Source organism: Procambarus clarkii, chromosome 29 (assembly GCF_040958095.1).
Source record: "Procambarus clarkii isolate CNS0578487 chromosome 29, FALCON_Pclarkii_2.0, whole genome shotgun sequence".
Classification (NCBI taxonomy): Eukaryota; Metazoa; Arthropoda; class Malacostraca; order Decapoda; family Cambaridae; genus Procambarus; species Procambarus clarkii.
Genome location: NC_091178.1, coordinates 9,994,679 through 10,013,835, shown reverse-complemented (window position 1 = coordinate 10,013,835; position 19,157 = coordinate 9,994,679). Strand labels below are relative to the sequence as shown.

At 41.1% G+C, this 19,157-nt stretch overlaps 2 protein-coding genes and 1 pseudogene across 3 annotated transcripts in view; 2 read left to right on the top strand and 1 right to left on the bottom strand.

Annotated features, from left to right (window-relative positions):
* The window catches only part of LOC138369798 (lysozyme-like), a 42,503-nt gene extending 38,063 nt beyond the window's left edge, over nt 1-4,440 (top strand). Inside the window, exons 5-6 of one of the 2 annotated variants that reach the window (XM_069333464.1) lie at nt 1,640-1,671; nt 1,893-4,440. In XM_069333464.1, the coding sequence (XP_069189565.1) occupies nt 1,640 (1 nt within the window). In that variant the 3' untranslated portion in view covers nt 1,641-1,671; nt 1,893-4,440. The remainder of the gene's footprint in view (nt 1-1,639; nt 1,672-1,892) is intronic. The other variant, XM_069333465.1, reaches the window with a different exon arrangement.
* LOC138369799 (invertebrate-type lysozyme 3-like) lies at nt 504-9,182 on the bottom strand. Its single transcript, XM_069333466.1, has 4 exons — nt 8,937-9,182; nt 5,938-6,131; nt 5,451-5,524; nt 504-1,075 (listed from the first exon to the last, which is right to left on the bottom strand). The coding sequence occupies exons 2-4, from the start codon at nt 6,005-6,007 to the stop codon at nt 902-904; spliced, it is 318 nt and encodes a 105-aa protein (XP_069189567.1). The 5' UTR covers nt 6,008-6,131; nt 8,937-9,182; the 3' UTR covers nt 504-901.
* A 2,431-nt stretch (nt 9,183-11,613) lies between these two features.
* On the top strand, nt 11,614-18,440 carry LOC138369582 (lysozyme-like; annotated as a pseudogene).
* Nucleotides 18,441-19,157: the final 717 nt, after the last annotated feature.

Below are 19,157 nucleotides of genomic sequence, written 5' to 3'. Positions count from 1 at the left end.
TTTTTAGGGATAGAAAACATATTCACTCGAACCATCAGTCTTGAAATGCTATTATCCAAGATATGATAGTCAGCATATATATACATATATGTCGTATCTAATAGCCTGAATCGCACTACCTGGCCTAGAAAACAAGGCCTAATTTGCCTAACAGGCCGAGTGATTTTCGTTATTTTCAAATATTTCTTTCCAAATTGGTTCTGTTAGGTTAGGTTAGGCTTGATCAAATTTCTGTTAGTTTTAACTCAAAAGTTTAAAACAAAAAATAAAATATCATGTACTGGAAAGCTTTACAATTCGATAAGATTTTTTTGTTTGTTTTTGGACAATCCGAGCCTCGAACCGCCGACCACATAAACTGTAGCCCACAGCTATACCTACTGAGCCACCAACACCCTTTTAAAAGGAAGGATTCCAGAGGCACTTCTTTGCTGCCCAGTTGTAAATTTTAGCGTTCCCTGGGGTGCCACCCTGGCGTGAAGGAATTATTTAACAAACAAATGTTAACAAATAACTATTATAAAACGTAATTTATTTAGTAAAGCACCAGACAGTACTAGGAATGTTTCCTCTATGATGACCGTACACTATTTACATAAAAATGCATTAACAAAGTTAATAGAACATGACAATATTATAATAAAGAGAGTCGATTTATAATAGAGACATTCGAGTTATCTAATTATGCATATTTGAACAAGTGTATCATCCAAACCTCAGTAATGTGACTTTAAGAGGTAAGAAGCCTCCACTCCGTAGTCATTAACAAAGTAACAAATGTATCAATTTTGTTTTATCCCTATATACAGGTATTAAATAATGTCACCCTGCGTGACGCACTAGACAATGTGCGTCACACCGAGGCTGACTATTAACAGCCTTGCGTCAGACAAATTATTGACTAGAACCTTTTTGCCTCCGTGACCACCTTCCAACAGGAAGCAAATCTCTTGTAGAAATTTGTTTCGGTGAAGGACGCGCGTCTGCAGCCGTTGAGCCCCAGCTTGTGTATGCGAGCCAAGTCAACACAGTCGACCTCTCCATCTCCGTTACAGTCTGGGGAAATGCGGCCATTCTGTGGGAGCAAGAGAAGCCTTTATTGACGTTTTTACTTCATTGGAAATGTTCGGAAAATGGCGTTTGTTTCAGGAGTTTGATTATAAAATGATCCTGCAAACTGCAAGTTAGCAGGATCTAACCTTCTCTAAGGTTAAAGGATCTAAGAGTTGAAATTTAAATTAATTCTTTTAAGCAAATCAAAGGACAAAAATAATGAGTTATTCTTAACTTTCGTCAGCAAACTCATATTCATAACGTTTCTAACTGCGTTAAGAAAAGCGACAGTCAATTTCTGATAAGACATGTATTATAAGCCTTAACTGAAAAGTTTTCGGATATCCAAATTAATATTATTACAATTTATGTACTGTATTGGTTAAAAAGTTGCAGCCCTAGTTCATCAGACTCGGGGAAATAAAGATTACATTGTATAATATGACGCATCTTCACAATATATTTCACCTGGTTAACTTTTAAGTGCGTTAATGGCAGGACTTTAACAACACTGCTATGTATTATAAAGATGCTCTCGTGTGCAGCTTGCTCGAACAGTTTTTATACTAACTCGTTTTTGTTGCAGGGTCGCTGTTCGATATCCCAATGAACCAAGAGGTAAGGCATCGTTCCTTCCCTCCGTCCTATCCCAGCCCCTTGTCCTCATATTCCATCCACGGCCTATATAGTCATTTTGACGTCTCACTTTCCCTTGGTACTTTACCTTATGTCTTAAACTACAAAATTTAATTAATCCTGAAGCTTTATCAGTGACGTCTTCGTGGATTAGAGTATTTAGTATGTTGCTTAAGATCTACAGTTATTATCACGTATTTCAGACTAAAACGACCTATTTGCCATTGCCACCAATCAGGGACCACCACCACCACCAATGATCATCACCGGCAGTGATCACTACCACCACAGTGACTACCAACAATAGCGACCACCACCATCAATAGTGACCACCTCCACCTCTAACAGCAACAATAGTGATCACCACCACCGAGAGTGACCACCATCACCAATAGCGACTACCACCACCAATCAGCACCCCTACCAGCGTACAGCTTATTGAATAGAAACTTTTCAAAACTAATCCCTACAAACCTGATACACAAGCTAAGCAAGGGGAGGGAGTAGCAACATACATCAGAGACAATGTAATGTGCACTGCCAAAGAGGTGAGCCAAAACCGAGTCACACCCAGAAACAATATGGATAAGATTAAAATGAAGACAATGATAGGCTAATACTAGGCTAATACTAGGAGTTGTGTATAAGTGTATTAGTTCTAAACTTCGACAAAATAGTTAGAACCTTTAGCTCTAACAATGTGTTATTAGCAACTATAATTGTTGTAAAATTAACTGGACTAACAAAACTGAGAATGCTGAAACAGAATTTTTTTTTTTAGAATTAGTTGATGATTTCTTCATTAAACAACATATTAATGAACCAATACAGGAAAATAATATTTTAGAGTTAGTGCCATCTAACAGGATGACTAATAAATATCCTCGAAATAGGGAGCGAGTCGGAAAATAGCGATCACAGTTAATCAGATTTACCACAGAACGTAACGTTGTTTGTGAGGGAGATTATGCTAGAGTGTCAAGAGTTCCATCAAGCTGATTATGAGGGATTAAGGAGTTTCCTGAGAAGGGCTGATTGGACGGACTTGAATATTTAAAGCACGCAGTTCTTAGTACGTGTCGAAGGTCTGGCGGTGGGTGACGGGACAATGGATTACTATGTAGATTCAAATTACACCTCATTTACAATTATTCTTAGTAAAGCCAAGAAGTGTATATTACAATATCTGATTAGGTGAATACACAACCCAACAACTTGGACTAGACGGCAGAGCACTATCTCGCTTCATGCAGGTCGGCATTCAATCCCCGACCGTCCAAGTGGTTGGACACCATTCCTTCGTTCCATCCTTGCCTAAATCCTTATCCTCATAGATTGATTCATAAAGATTAAGCTACCCAAAAGGTGGCATTAATAGCCCGTAGCTTATCCTCATATCTTTTCCAAGGGCTATATAGTCATAATGGCTTAGTGCTTTATCCTGATAATTACCTTAGCTTGGTCGACAAACAATAACCTAAAAATGGGTAACCATGGAACTGAACACTCGTATCGGAAAATAAGAATGCTACGATTAAGAATGGGGAAGTCTATCTAAAATAACAATTTGTCAAATTAAGAAGTAAAAAAGAAATAAGAAAAGCATAAGAAATATTAAAGTATGTATAGCAAGGCCAGCAAACGCAAATCACAAAGTTTTTCAGATATATCAAACAAAGATTAGGGAGAAGACTGGGCCAAGGGAACACGGGACAGGCCTGGTGTCTAGTAATGACAAAGAAGTGGGTCTCTCTACTATAGAATGGACATTAATACACCTGAACGCGTATAGAGAAGGATGGCAAAGTTTTATCCTAGGAATCCGGGACAGTCCTTATGTATAGATTTAAAAATACTTAATTTAGATTCTAAAGAAAGACGAGTAATAGGTTCTGTAATGATTAAAGTACAAACATGGACGAAAGGATATACAAAAGGTTTATAAAAAGATTTAAAAAAAAATCTGCATAAAATAGGACACTAATCAACATATATAAATTGGATTATCTTAGATTCAGAAAAGACCTGCGTAAATACTGGTTTGGAAACAAAGGTTGTAGGTTTATGGGACAAATTACCGGGTATTATAACTGACCTCGGATAGCTGGATTGTTTTAAGTCTATGTTATGAATGAATTAGGGTGGCTGTAAATAGGAGCTGCCTTGTATAGGCAAAAGGGCCTCCTGCAGTTCACTTTACTCTTTATGTTCTTATACTCTTATGTTCTACTAAGTACTAACCGGTACTAAATATGTGTGTTTAGTAATATGAGAACCAAACCTAAAACAATAAAGTGTATTCTATTACTGTGCTGCCAATGCTACTGTACATGACTATATTAACTTCGGATCACTCTACTCTAAATTAGAGAATTAAAGACCGCAGGTCTTTAATTTTCTATTTTTAAATTTTTAATTCAGTGTGCACAATGGATCATAGAGCAATGATTCTTCGTACACACTACACAAAGACACCAATTATATATACAACAGCGTCCACAAAAATTATATTAGCACAGAATGAATCAGAGAAAAAGTTATTTCTAAACATTAAATAATATAGCTAGATAAACAAGCAGGTGATGCCAAAGTGTCATTGCTTATGAATGTAGAAATAACTCTTTCTCTCTCACTTGAGGTCATTTGCATTAGTGAATATTGTTACATGTTAATGTTGTCATATGTTAATTTTGCCATATGTTAATTTGGCAACATTAACCTGTGTTTATTATATATACCATTACCAATTAGTGTTGGAATTTAATTATACATTATATACCAATTAGTTAATGTACAAATTAGTGTTGGAATTTTAAAATATACCAATACCATATATATATATATATATATATATATATATATATATATATATATATATATATATATATATATATATATATATATATATATATATATATATATATATATACTAATTAGTGCAGGTACCAGATATACCAATTAGTGTTGGCATTTAAAAGTCATCAAATAGTTCAGTGCATAGTTGGGAGTGTTGAATGGTTTGTTTAGTTTTAGAACATAGGCCTAGCAGCTTCATTCACACCATATCCATTCACTCTGCTCCATTCACACCATACAAATATACAGAGACTACACCACTGGGACCCCGACACCAGACCAGTTCTAGAGTATGGCGCCCCATCGTGTAGTCCGCACCTCAGAAAAACTAATAAATAAACTGGGAAAGGTGTTGAGACTTGAAACGAAGTTCGGTGACAGAATTGCGAGAGATGGGGGTGAAAAAAGACCAAAAGCCCTGGACCTAACGCCGCTAGAAGAGAGAGAAAAAAAAGAGAGAGAGAGACATGATAGACATAAATTATTTAGGGAAATGAGATTGGAAAATAAGGAAATGCTCACAATCAATACTGATAGATTAAGGAGGCATGTATAGAAGCTTCAGAAACAGGTGAGCCACAGAGAAGTTAGATTTTGATTATTATTTTCTTGTCAGAGTAGTAGGAAAATGAAATTTACTAAACGACCAGGTTGTGGAAGCAAACTCCATATTCCATCATAATTTCAAAAGTTGATATGAGAGGATAATAGTTAGTCATTGTATCAGACAACCAGTGGTTGGAAAGGAGGGGGTACAAGAGCTAAAAGTCTACTCTGATAACACAAATAGGTTAGTTATATATAGGTGAGAGCAGCCTCAGCCTTCTTTGTTTCTCTTTTCACACTATTCAGGATTAGGCTGCTCCATTCATGCCATACAGGTTCCGGTCATTCTCTATACTTACAAAAGCGTATCTCTTGAAGTAGTTCTGGACGGCCGTGGCAGAACAGTGCAGGTCAAGGGCACAGTTTTTAAACGCTGTAAAATATAAGTTAGCTTTACTATTTTTTCCTAGTAATAATCACAAATTTCTGGCAAATGGAGACGTCAAAAGATCAAACTATTTATTAATGTAATCTTAGGTATGTATATAATTGACTTTAAATTTATTGATCAGTAAACATGAACATAGGTACACAGTGACATCGCAATAATGTTATATACTGTGACAAAATCTTTGGAGTGGGACGTAGAGATCGAACCCCAGCGTTTTGGGTCACCCCTCCACATGCACATCATAGTCCATGGGTACGGCCACCTTCTGGAGTAACCCAGAACGCAGGTTCGATCCCGTGGTCTCAATCTAAAGATTTCCTCACAGACATAAGTGTTGGTGTACTAACGGCTAATAGGTACAAATGTTAAGTGAAAATTATGCATAAGTTGCTTACCGTCTCGGGACGTTTTATCGTCGCCTTTGATAATGGGTCTACCAGCGTCAATCCAGTATTCCCGAATCATGCGGAAGGGGCCGCAGAAAAGACCACCAGTTATAGCAGGGTCTTCACAACCGGCTTCGTAGTGCAATTGGTCGATGCCTCGCACAAGCAGGCCATGCACTCTTCGTCCAATATGTCACTCTGACCTGTGCAAGAAAGCGAGCTGGTGTTAATTGGTAAAGATAATTAAAACACAAATTAACAGCAACATCAAAACAGCATTACTAAAAACAGCAAAATGTAAATTTTGCTGTTCTTGATGAGGTTTACCTCTACGTGTCCTCAGAGCAACAAACACCCCCCCCCCCCGGCGTATGGACACCTCACTCCTTGCCAGTCCATCACTAAGACTGAACGGTAGCAGAACACAGTCCCGCTCCTGTGCCAGGTAAGTCCACTACGGCTCACCATAGCTCGTGCTACTTTAGAACTTGTGTTCAAAGTAGCTGAATCTAAAACAACAACAACAAAAGTCTGACAGTTTCAGCCCCCCTCCTGTGCCAGGTAAGTTCACTACGGGCTCATCATAGCCCGTGCTACTCGGAACTTATGTTTCGAGCAGCTGACTCTAAAACAACAACAGGTAGCAGAATTTCTGCTCACAATGTAGCTTGCAACTGCCCCCGAACCTTCACCCATGGCAGCTACCTAGTCGCACTGGTGGGGCTTCTCTGTTATTTCAGTTAGGCAAGCTCTGTTGGTGGATTTCTTCTGGGCCTCCTGTGTGAAGTATGCAGAACCAAAGCTGATTGTGGCTGTGCCATACATGTGTAGGTCGTCTATGGAGACTCGTATTTTCTCGATTTTCCTTCATCTGGAAGTTGAGCCTGTCCAACGGCTGCGACTTTTTTTTATTATTATTATTTTCTACCACAGACGTGGCCACACATTTACAATGCTAATCAGCATATATACATTTTCTTCTGTCCTCCATGGACAGGCTTAGAGATGTGTTAAACATATAGTTCAAGGGTTTATTGAACAATCAACCACAGAAGGTGATTCGGTGCTTTTAAAATGCTAAGCTAACCTACATACGTAAATACATAGATACAGAGATTTACGTATGCCCTACATAAAGTGTTCGATGTGTCTTTTACATAGTGCATAATGTTTTACGGCTGCGACTGTTTGGGCCAACACCCTTGTTTGGTGGAGGGACTGGAATATATTTTTGAAAGGTTCGGTGAAGCCCTATTAAATACACTGGTAACTGGCACAGCCGAACTTGCGACAAGCGGTCACTGGAGAGTCAGAATCCCTGTCAGCCCCTGTGTTGATTTAGAGGGTCCACTCGTTACCTGCGTAAATTCCCTCCCTTATAGGGCTCTATGGTGGGTGGGGTGGGCGTATCCGATCCCACGATCGTCGTCGCCCCTAAATCAACACAACATGGGGGTGTGATCACATTGAGGTGAAGTTTAGTATCTTGTAAATTGTTTTTTAAAATGGTTGTAAATTGTTAAATCTCTTTTTCCCTTCCACCAACGAGGAAGGGAAAGGAAAGGTTTCCATGTTCCGCGTCTTCTGCTGTGTTGGAGCCTGACTCCTCCCTCAGCTCACTCTCATGCCTCGCACGCTCCAAACGCCGAGTGATGTGTTAGGTTTACCTTCGTGGAACAAATATTTTGGTTTTCATTATACTGACGAGCAGCGGTTGATGAACTAACTATTTATTATTGTTAAACGGGTCGATATTAAGGTCATCGTCTCTTTCAGGGCTTACAGACTGTTGTTAGAAAAGTCCTGCTTACACAAATATTAAACGTCGACCGGTATCATTATGTCCACCTTTCAGGTGGACATAATGATACCGGTCGACATAACCTGTATGATAACAGGTTATGTAAGGTAACCTGTTATCAGGAACGAGTGAACGAACACGACTAGCTTTAAGAGATCCTAAACTACTAGACGCTAAGTTAGCTTGTAAGTTTAATCCTTTGAACCGCCAGGATTATTAAGGCCGCAGTGTACATAGTTTATAGCCGTCATGTATAATACAATGCATAATATTTTCTTCATATCTCTGAAGTACAGGCATATGCCTCCTCTCCAACTTGAGTCACGACTGTTAAAACACATTCCCTAATGTCGCTCTTATTTTCCCATAATTCCTATGCCAAAATGACTGTGACACAACTAAGAGGCAATGTTATCCACAGTGTAATACCGATGAAAAGGTAATCATCTACCGTGAACACAGATGAGCAACAGTAATCATCCACCGTGAACACAGATGAGCAACAGTAATCATCCACCGTGAACACAGATGAGCAACAGTAATCATCCACCGTGAACACAGATGAGCAACAATAATCATCCACCGTGAACACAGATGAGCAACAATAATCATCTACCGTGAACACAGATGAGCAAAATAATCATCCACCGTGAACACAGATGAGCAACAATAATCATCCACCGTGAACACAGATGAGCAACAGTAATCATCCACCGTGAACACAGATGAGCAACAGTAATCATCCACCGTGAACACAGATGAGCAACAATAATCATCCACCGTGAACACAGATGAGCAACAATAATCATCCACCGTGAACACAGATGAGCAACAGTAATCATCCACCGTGAACACAGATGAGCAACAGTAATCATCCACCGTGAACACAGATGAGCAACAATAATCATCCACCGTGAACACAGATGAGCAACAATAATCATCCATCGTGAACACAGATGAGCAACAATAATCATCCACCGTGAACACAAATGAGCAACAGTAATAAACCAAATTGTCCCGCGAGAGATCAGCTTGTGCTGCGCTGACAAAGTTAAGAGCGCGTCTAAGCAACAGTTAATGCCTTTGTCAAGATGACCATACGATACAAAGGAGATATATACAGGTTACAGTATCATACAATAATCTGTCATTCATCAGCTCACAAACTAATGAGGAACACTCACAGTAACTCAGACCTGTGACTTACCATGTACTAAGACAGTCATGAAGGCAGCCGTCAAGCCAATCAGTACCGTCTTCACTATCGCCATTACTGTCTTCTGTCCTCGTCTCCCACTGTTTCTTCAGATATCTCGCGACCTACACACACTCAGCAACCGGCCAAGTAACGCGAAGATTAATTTCTGAAGTGACTATAAGAAGGGTAAGACTCAACGAAGTCTGCTCGAGATGGTAAGAGACGTCGTAACTCCTCCCGTCGACTGCTGGGGCCGGACTGGCAGCGGCCCGCCGGTGAAGGAAATATATACCGGCGCCGGTCTCTTAGTCTCCACCAAACATTTCATTAAATTTCAAGTTATTTCTTTTCTTCTTAGTCCTAGAATTTGACTTTTCTCTTCCTCCCGCTCCAGGGCGGTGCATCGCCCTGCGATGCTCCAGGGCGTCTTATAAGTGCAAAACAATATATGCAAAAGAAACATATTTGCTTCATGTCAGTATAGGCATTTAGGCTATTATTAGGCTAGTAGTTTTGACTCGTTGTGTTTGATGCTTCAGCTTGCCCAGTACGATAGCCATTTCTTTAATTTTCCCAGTACGATAGCCATTCATTCAGCTTGCCCAGTACGATGGCCATTCCTTTAATTATCTTTCCCAGTACTATTGCCATTCCTTCAGCTTCCCCAATACGATAGCCATTCCTTTAACTTTCCCGGTACGATAGCCATTCCTTCAGCTTTCCCAATACGATAGCCATTCCTTCAGCTTGCCCAGTACGATAGCTACTCCTTTAATTTTCCCAGTACGATAGCCATTACTCTAGCTTGCCCAGTACGATAGCCATTCCTTCAGCTTGCCCAGTACGATAGCCATTTCTTCAGCATGCCCAATACGATGCTGCTCCATCAGTTTGCCCAGTACGATAGCCATTCCTTCACCTTGCCCAAACGATACCACTCGCTCAGGGTTCTCAATATGATAGGCACCCACCCCTCCTTCCTCCCCGCTGGCTACGCACTGGTATTTCCAAACACTGAATACGATATGCAAATTTAATTATCACACTGGCGTGCTTTCCATTATCGTAGAAGGAAAAGATCTCAGTGACCCCGAGAATGACGAAGGAAGCAGTATTGGTGGACAAAACTTTCCTGGTTCGTGGCTGGCTCTGTTGCTTCCCCCAACACTGGGTTGCCTTGCAGTAACCTGCCGTGGTGGGTGGGGAGACCACCTCTCCTATACTAGCCATGTTGTACCTATTGCCTTATCCACCATCCCTCTCCTTCCAGTCCGTTCTCGCGATTTGCCACAGCGTATAAAATACAGTGCTAAGATAACCAGAATCGCTAGTAGCACCCAGGCAACCTACTTAACCCGACCAACCGAAACCGAAAGCGTGGATATTTGTGAGCTGATACTTTTCATAGTACTTTGTAATTTGTACGTTTAGCGACCATAACGTACACAGTGAGACGGACTGTTTGTGAGAGACAAGTTGTTCTGTCAGTCACCATGTGACGTCTTTACTTGCGGCTTGACAAGAGCTTGTGAGCTTTCACAAGCTTACTTGTGAGAGCAGTAGTAATGCTACTGCTCTCACCCATATCTGTTTTTTTCCTGTCTGCCTGTCTTTGTCTTATCTTTGTCTCTGTCTTTCGATTTCTGTCTCTTTCTTTATCCGGTCCTTAACGATATTAATGGATAAAGATCTTGTGAAGACATATTTTAAACTATTTTGACCATATACGTATAACTAATATAAGTTTTTACACTTAAGTATAACGCTAATAAAGGGTATATACATATACAGTATAACTAATAGCAGAGGACTGATAAGGATTATCATTACAAAACCGTTGTTTTGTATAATGGTTGTATTATTTTTGTATATTGGGTGTATTATACAGCAGATCGGTGAGTATGAAATATGGTAAGTTATATCCAAGACACATCTTGGTTATATCCAAGATATCTAGTACCGGATATCCGCTTCTTGCTGTTCACAGCGTCAGAGTTGGTAAGCGAGGCTAACAATTATTATTTTTCCGTATTCTAAAAAATTAATTTAGTTAACTAGCAGTACAAATGTACGATAACTTTTAACTTGCTATCAATTGTTTTATAGGTTTAAAACAGGCGGGATGTACCTTAACGCTGTGAGAGTGGCAAGCAAGACTCTGCAGGACTAGGCTTCCTGCTTCCTTCACTACATCGAGTTGCTTACTTCACATTATCAAACAGAACCCCATAATTAGAGACCAAATAACCTCACCTTATTATAATAAACTGCAACCATCATCCATGTATGTCTGTGCACCTAGTAGCGAGATGCTCAAGAATTATTCCTGTCCCTAATTTATATAAAGGGGATAACATCAAGTCATCCCTTGACGTTATTTGGTGTTATTCAAATACCAAAAATGAAAAAATAATACGAAACTTAATTAAATAGCTTCAGGGAGGGAACTAAGAGCTCAGTACCCACGTCACTGGCAGTGTCAGCCCTGACCACCTTGGCGTGCTCTCCACCTAGTCAGTCTGGGCCCCGTATGCCCTCTGTCTGACCTTCCAGGTTAACTACGTCGATTATTACTCGTCGTACAGGAGCTTCAGAAACACATTCACGAAGCACTTGGCCGATTGCTGAGTGTCTGTAGGTTGAGAGAGATCTTAGAGACAGCGGGAGAGGATAAACGCTGACGTCAATAGTGGAGATGCTACTTTTTGGCGTGACGGCTGCCATCACGGCCGTCTTGATTTATAGTAAGTTGCAAGTGAAAGTCAGAGAGAGATAGAGAGAGTGTGAGAATGAGAGAGTGTGAGAGTGTGTGTGTGTGAGAGTGAGAGTGTGTATGTGAGAGTGAGAGTGTGTGTGAGAGTGAGAGTGTGTGAGAGTGAGAGTGTGTGAGAGTGAGAGTGTGTGTGAGAGAGATGCGCCCAACTACCCACAGCGCCGTGATTGCCTTGTTTTCGTCCGGCGACGCTGGTGACTTTGAAACAATGTAGCTTCAGTTCAGTGTACATAGGTTAACCTGACCAACTTCTACATTCGTTAATTGTGTGTGTGCAGTGTTGTTGATGTTTGAGGATGGTGTGTTGGCCTTAGGTTAAATGTTGCAGTGAAGGTGAACCATAAGCAACTGTGCTGGTGTACAGGATTCTAAAGCAATTAAACAGGTTGGTGCCCGCCCGTGACCCTGCAGGTGCCAAACCTCCTCCCACCCCTCCTATGCTAACGAGTGAACAAAGTGTTAGTAGCTGTTCAGTGTACGTGATGCTGCAAGATAATCTGCAGCTCACTACCCAGCGAGCAGTTTCATCGACAGACATGCCTTCTTGTCACCACTGTGATATTAATCTGCATAAATAAGAAGCTAAAGGAATCATGGCAAACGCCCTTGTCCCAGATGAGTCGCCGCTGCTGCCAGATGTGCATTCAGCAGCCCACCTGCTGCTAGTACACAAGTCTCTCTCCAGGCAGGAGAGAGCCAAGGAAAAACTGGAGCTGGATTCCAAGAGGTGGTGAGCAAGAGGGGAAAAAGGCGACTACAGCAGGAAAGAACTCGACTAACCCGCGTGATCTTCCCTCCTGGCACTGGTCTTGCTGACAGATTTTGGTGGTTTTCTGCAGCCTCCAAAGCCCATCACACTAAACGAATGAAGATAAACAGAGATGAAGACAATCATGTCTTTGTCACGGATGATGACGCATTGATTAACGACTTGTTAACACAGGAATATGCTGGGATAAAAATGTTGCGAGCACCGTGTGATGACTCAGTGAAGGTGAAAATCGTTTTTTTGGTGTTAACAAGTGCATTGACCCAGAGTGTTTCCGGTCCGAAAATGTGCAAAACCCACACCGCACTAAGAACGACCTCATCGTTGCAAACTGGACAGCATCAACGGAGATTCCCAAGCGACTCTTAGTGCCCCTACCGCTGGGTAGAACTTACAGAGTGGCTCGCTATATACCCCCACGCCGGAGGTGCTACAAATGTCAGCGTTGGGGCCACACTGCACCGCGCTGCACCTCCAGGACCCACCGATGTGCAGTGTGCGCTGGTGATCATGATTCTAAGAGGTGCTTTGACCTCTGTGTCACCGTCGGTGGAAAGTCGTCCTATGCCAGCAACTACGGTGGGTCACAGCTGGCACTCTGACTCCCCACTCGCCCTTGACTCACCCTGAACGACGAAACAGCTGCGAGCATCTTTGTCCACTCATCTGGGCACCGGGTGCCACAGTACACAGGTGCCAGGTGTAGCTCGCCCCGGCCGGCGGGGTGGTAGGTCTCCACCAGACGCTCTTAAGTTTCTTTTTTTTTTTGGAGTAAAGAGGAAGGAGAGGCATAGGTGAAGGGAAGTGTAGAAGTGGGAAATACAGTGAGAGGTATGAAAGACTTCCTGATCTCCACCACAAAGTGACGACCGAGCCCATTGATGTCGTCTGCCTTCAGGAGTGCAGAGTTCCCACCAGGTCTCCACCCCTAAATTACCCTCCTTTGTTGTCTATAACCTTAAATCCAATCACTCTTGTATTTTGTATGTTAAGACGTCCCTTCCTCACCAGCTACTCCCAGGTATGTCAACCGAAGGGCTTCAGTATCATGGCGTGAGGATCTACGTGGGGAACTCTGCCCTCAATATCTTTAACCTGTATGCTCCTAGTGATAAGTTTAATTATGCTGACCTTCCTATCTGTATTCAGATTGAGCCTAGCATCATATAGGTGATTATAACGCTAGGCATAGAAATATTGGTAATTTGCAGTTCAGTAATCGTAACGGCAACCCACAGTTGTCACTATTAGGTAGTCACGATGATGCACAGATTGTGGGTGACCTTGAACCGACGCATATCTACGGAGGTATTCTTGATCTATGTCTCGGTGTCAACGTCTCCCACACCGTGTGTGCCTCGTCAATAGTGCCAGATGTTGGAAATTTCCAACACCGAATCCAACACTGTTGTATTCTCATTACTTATTACTAATTCTACTAATTATTGTAGTAAGTAAAATTAACACCACGTAGAATTCTCATGTACTAATAATTTCATCTGTGCAGTAGGCTAGAATTCTCACATCATCCGACGCCAGTATTGCGTCAGATTTCCTTACAATAAACACTTTATATCCAATGTATCTGAGAATTAAATTCGATTCTCTATAACCAAGGCATTCTGTGTGATAAATTAATTACAGATAAATTGACCTCCAACTAAAAGCCGAATAGAGCGTTAGAGTCATAGCGATTATCTAGTAATAAAAGTTAACGTCACGAGTGAATGCCATGGGGAGACATTAATTCCTCTCCCTTATACGTTTAATATCACTAAATTGGCTAATAATAATATTTCCCTCTTCTAAATAATAAACCCGTCCAGTCTTCAACATTTCAAGCGTAAATGCGAGAAATACTAATATTCATGACAATAATTTGTCTAATGAACGCGGGACAACGGCGTGGGTGAGGGAGCAAAGCCAGTACACGTGGAGGGAAGCTCTGAGGCAGACCTACCCGTATCGTGCTCACGAGGAGACGCCATTGCCCAGCCATCAGGGTAGACGTTATCCATCCTCAGATGAAAGTCGCCACTGTGAGGCGTGAACAACCTTGCAGATAATATCTTCAACTGGTGCTGGTGTAACATAAGGAACCTTTTTAATCTGGTTCCTGACTACACGTGACCGGCCAGTGAAGTGCGCCATTGTCCAGGATAAGCTGAAGCCGGAGCCTGGGACGCGAATTTCGGCAATCTTAAAACTTATACAGTGCCCATATTAGCTAAGTATCTTCTCTTTATTTGATGCATCCGGTAAAGTGTGGTGTAGTAGCTGGGTGATTGACCGTGACGACGCATGATAACACCAAACCACAGGTTATTAAATATTATTCACCTGTAACTCTTAAATTCTTGAATATAGAGATTCAGTAGTTTAATTAGTTGCTACTGTAAATATTTGTCTTGCAGCACGTGAGAAGAATTCTCTCTGCCGCCTTCTCCCATGTTAATCCATCCCATTCGTCAGCCAGCCGAGCCCAGGGAATTAGAGGAAGCGTCGTGGCTTACATAAAGGAATCGTCTTTAAGCTAAGATTTCTTTGTATTTATTCATGAAATTTCTGAAATTACTTCCATGCAGAATTCCTTTGGATTAACAATGTGTTTATTGTGACTATCATTACTATACTTATAATCTATGTTCCCATTCATGGTAATGACATTAGTTTCACTATAATTCATAGATTAGATTATTATAATTTTGATTAGTGAACGAACCACACTAGTTCCTGGACGCACTGACTTCCAGTAATAACCCCCAATGTAGGTGTTTGTGGGTTTGATTCATTTAATTATACAGCCCATTAATTATTTCTATGATCATATTCTCTAGTATTTTATCCATAGTTACTGGTTCATCTAGGAATTATCTAATGATAAGAAATTCTTCAGTTTCCCTCTTTACTATAAAAGCGGGTGGTCCTTCGTAATTTAATTTACTACATTAATATTTAAATATCAGATTCAAGCCCCAAATGTCCCACACCAGATATGGCGTCTGATCATCTGCCCATATTAGCCTCGGTAAGCATTGGAAGCTTTATCCTCCCCGGCGGAGTGTTCAAGCGGAAGAGGCTGGCTGTGCCCATCGAGCAAAGAGACTTTTTGGGACCCAAAAGTGTCTTTTGGGCCCCAAAGGTCTTTTGGGACCTTTGTTACTTTGTTATTGACTACGGAGTGATGGCTTCTACCTCTAGTCACATTACTGAGGTTTGAATCATACATTGTTGTTCAAATATGCATAATTAGACAACTCGAGCGTCTCTTTATTATAACACTATTATGTTCTGCCAACTTTTGTTAATGTATTTGTGTGGTAAATAATGTGCAGGTCATCATAGAGGAAACATTCCTAGTACTGTCTGGTGCTTTACTCAATAAATCATATTGTAAACTAATGTTGTTTCCTTCCCCACTGCCCCTTGGTCCTCTCTCCACCCTCACAATCGCTCCCGATATCTATTCACAGCTCAGTCGACCTCGCCAGTATTTTTTTTTTAAGTAAATCAATTTAACAGCTACAATGCTTTTATTTGTATATAATTCGCACGTTGATCGCAAACTAGGCAACATATCCTCTGAATGAGGCAAGCTCAACTTTCTTTTACAATTAACGAAATTTTGCCTTGGCATTAAGTATTTCCACGTATAGTATTTCGGCAAGGATTTATATTCTCTCTGGTAGCGTATAGACCTGCCGTAAAGCTTGTGCCCAGAGGTAAGTAATAACAATGAAACAAGTACGAGGTTGCCGAGCATAATACACCCGCACGTAGTACCCTAAAAGTCGGACAGAAGATGGAATGTCCGACCTCAGGCGCATCCCGAGGGTACGTATGTTCGTCTTCACTCCCGCATATTTTCCAGAAGATAGCTTGTGCATCCTCACACTGACGACGGAGCCAAATCTCTGGAAGAAACGCCGGAGAAGGGACTCAGGGAATTCCATGGGGGCCCCCATGGACGCTCACATATGTCACGGCACCACTCCGATCAGAAATGGCCACAGAACCAGTGCCATCCAACAACTTCATGGCACTGCCCTCGTATCGCCGGAGAAATTCACGGTACGCCTCCTCACCCACAAACTTGATGATCACCCGGCGAGCAGTCACCAGCTCAACCCCGTAGACCTCCACGACCGGGACATGTAGCACGTCACACATGACCTGCTCAACGAGAGGATACCCTGCACGGCAGGTAAACTCCAATCCTACAGAGTTTACCCTCTCGACAGCGGGAAGATGGCCGCTCATCGTAAAAGCGCCACGTCACACCAGTCATTGACAGCATGGAAGGTAGAGACACCCACACCCCCTGCTGGTGAAAACGGCAACCTCCCAAAACTGCCGGAACGGTCAGACGACACGTCCTCACCCTACGGCAGCTCAGGTTGCTAAATCTTTAACGGACATTTGACCTTTTTTGATGAGGACAGGTTGATACATTTATACAATTAAGTTATGCAACGACCTACCGTCTGTTAATCCTACTTCTTTACTCTCGCAGGTCAGACTGACATTGAAATGACTGACGATTGCTTAGGGTGCTTGTGCGAGGCGTCCACTCGTTGTAACACGTCTATGGGTTGTCAATATGATAGCGAGAAGGTCTGTGGTCCCTTCCTCATATCTAAACCATACTGGATTGACGCTGGCAAACCCGTTCTTAACGAAAGAGACGACCCCCGTGCAGAAAATGGTACGTACCTTATGGTGCAGCTTAATTATGGCCCAATTTTAATTTGACTTTTCAGTTGTATATTTCGACTATTTGCTTTACATTAAACATATAGGTTTTTGTTATCTAATGTTTTATAATGTCCAATTTTTAGATATTTACAATTATTACCCGTTAGCTTAAAATTTGTCGAAATTGCTCATTTTAATAGGATATTTAAAATGTAACCTTGTTAGAGTTGGCTATCTTCTAAGAGAATTGACAGCACTATAAAGGTAACTGAAATATAATCGTGTCGAGATAACACATAAAAATATTGCTTTCAAACCAATTAATAAAATTAATCATTTTGCAGCTTATAATAACTGTGTTCACGATTACACGTGCTCCGTGAAGACCATCCGCAACTACATGTCAAAATATGGCAAAGTAAGTCAAGAGCATAGAGTAATCTGAGTCTGTATGGTGTGAATGATGCTGCCTGAGTCTGTATGGTGTGAATGATGCTGCCTGACTCTGTATGGTGTGAATGATGCTGCCTGAGTCTGTATGGTGTGAATGATGCTGCCTGAGTCTGTATGGTGTGAATGATGCTGCCTGAGTCTGTATGGTGTGAATGATGCTGCCTGAGTCTGTATGGTGTGAATGATGCTGCCTGAGTCTGTATGGTGTGAATGATGCTGCCTGAGTCTGTATGGTGTGAATAACGTCTAATCCTCATAAACATTACCCAGTGCTCAGTACTTAACCTTTCCTTAGGCTATGCTCGTCGAAGCTGTTCAGAGACCCCAAAAGATGCATTTGTTAACGTGCTGCATGACCAAAAATTAAATTTTCTTGGAAATCAAGATATATTATTGTAAATTATAATTTTTGTGTATAATTAGGAATAGGATAGGTTATGTTATTCCGTTGTCGCCTAAATATTATCTACACCAGGCTATTCCTGCATCTCAGTCTTCCTAAACGACCTTCAAAACACACACTCATGTAAGCAATGCCTTAAGATACCTCCAGCAATATGTGTTTTAGAACATAAGAACATAAGAACAAAGCAACTGCAGAAGGTCTATTGGCCCATACGAGGCAGCTCCTATTTATAACCAATAGGTTATAACTTTTATTTAAGTAAACCTTATTTCACAGGACTGTAACGACGACGCGTTATTGACTGCGACGACTTTGCGAGGCTCCACAAGTTCGGCTATACGTATTGCTCCAAACCTTACGATCCCATATTCAGAAAGCAGATTCAGTGACTGCATAAATAATACCATCTTCTATTAGTAAGTGCACAAACATTTGTTTCAGTCTTCTTACAGCTAAAATACACAGCAACCCACTACTAATTTCCTTCTCACTGCTGTCAAGTACACCGATTAGTTGGGTAATATATAGGTAATCTTAATATTAATTACAGGTAATATTAAATTATATTGTTGTAGGAGTTCCTACCTATTTTGAAAATATTGTCGATGGTGGAATGAGACTTCATTAAAATCATGTACATTTTTAGGGATAGAAAACATATTCACTCGAACCATCAGTCTTGAAATGCTATTATCCAAGATATGATAGTCAGCATATATATACATATATGTCGTATCTAATAGCCTGAATCGCACTACCTGGCCTAGAAAACAAGGCCTAATTTGCCTAACAGGCAGAGTGATTTTCGTTATTTTCAAATATTTCTTTCCAAATTGGTTCTGTTAGGTTAGGTTAGGCTTGATCAAATTTCTGTTAGTTTTAACTCAAAAGTTTAAAACAAAAAATAAAATATCATGTACTGGAAAGCTTTACAATTCGATAAGATTTTTTTGTTTGTTTTTGGACAATCCGAGCCTCGAACCGCCGACCACATAAACTGTAGCCCTCAGCTATACCTACTGAGCCACCAACACCCTTTTAAAAGGAAGGATTCCAGAGGCACTTCTTTGCTGCCCAGTTGTAAATTTTAGCGTTCCCTGGGGTGCCACCCTGGCGTGAAGGAATTATTTAACA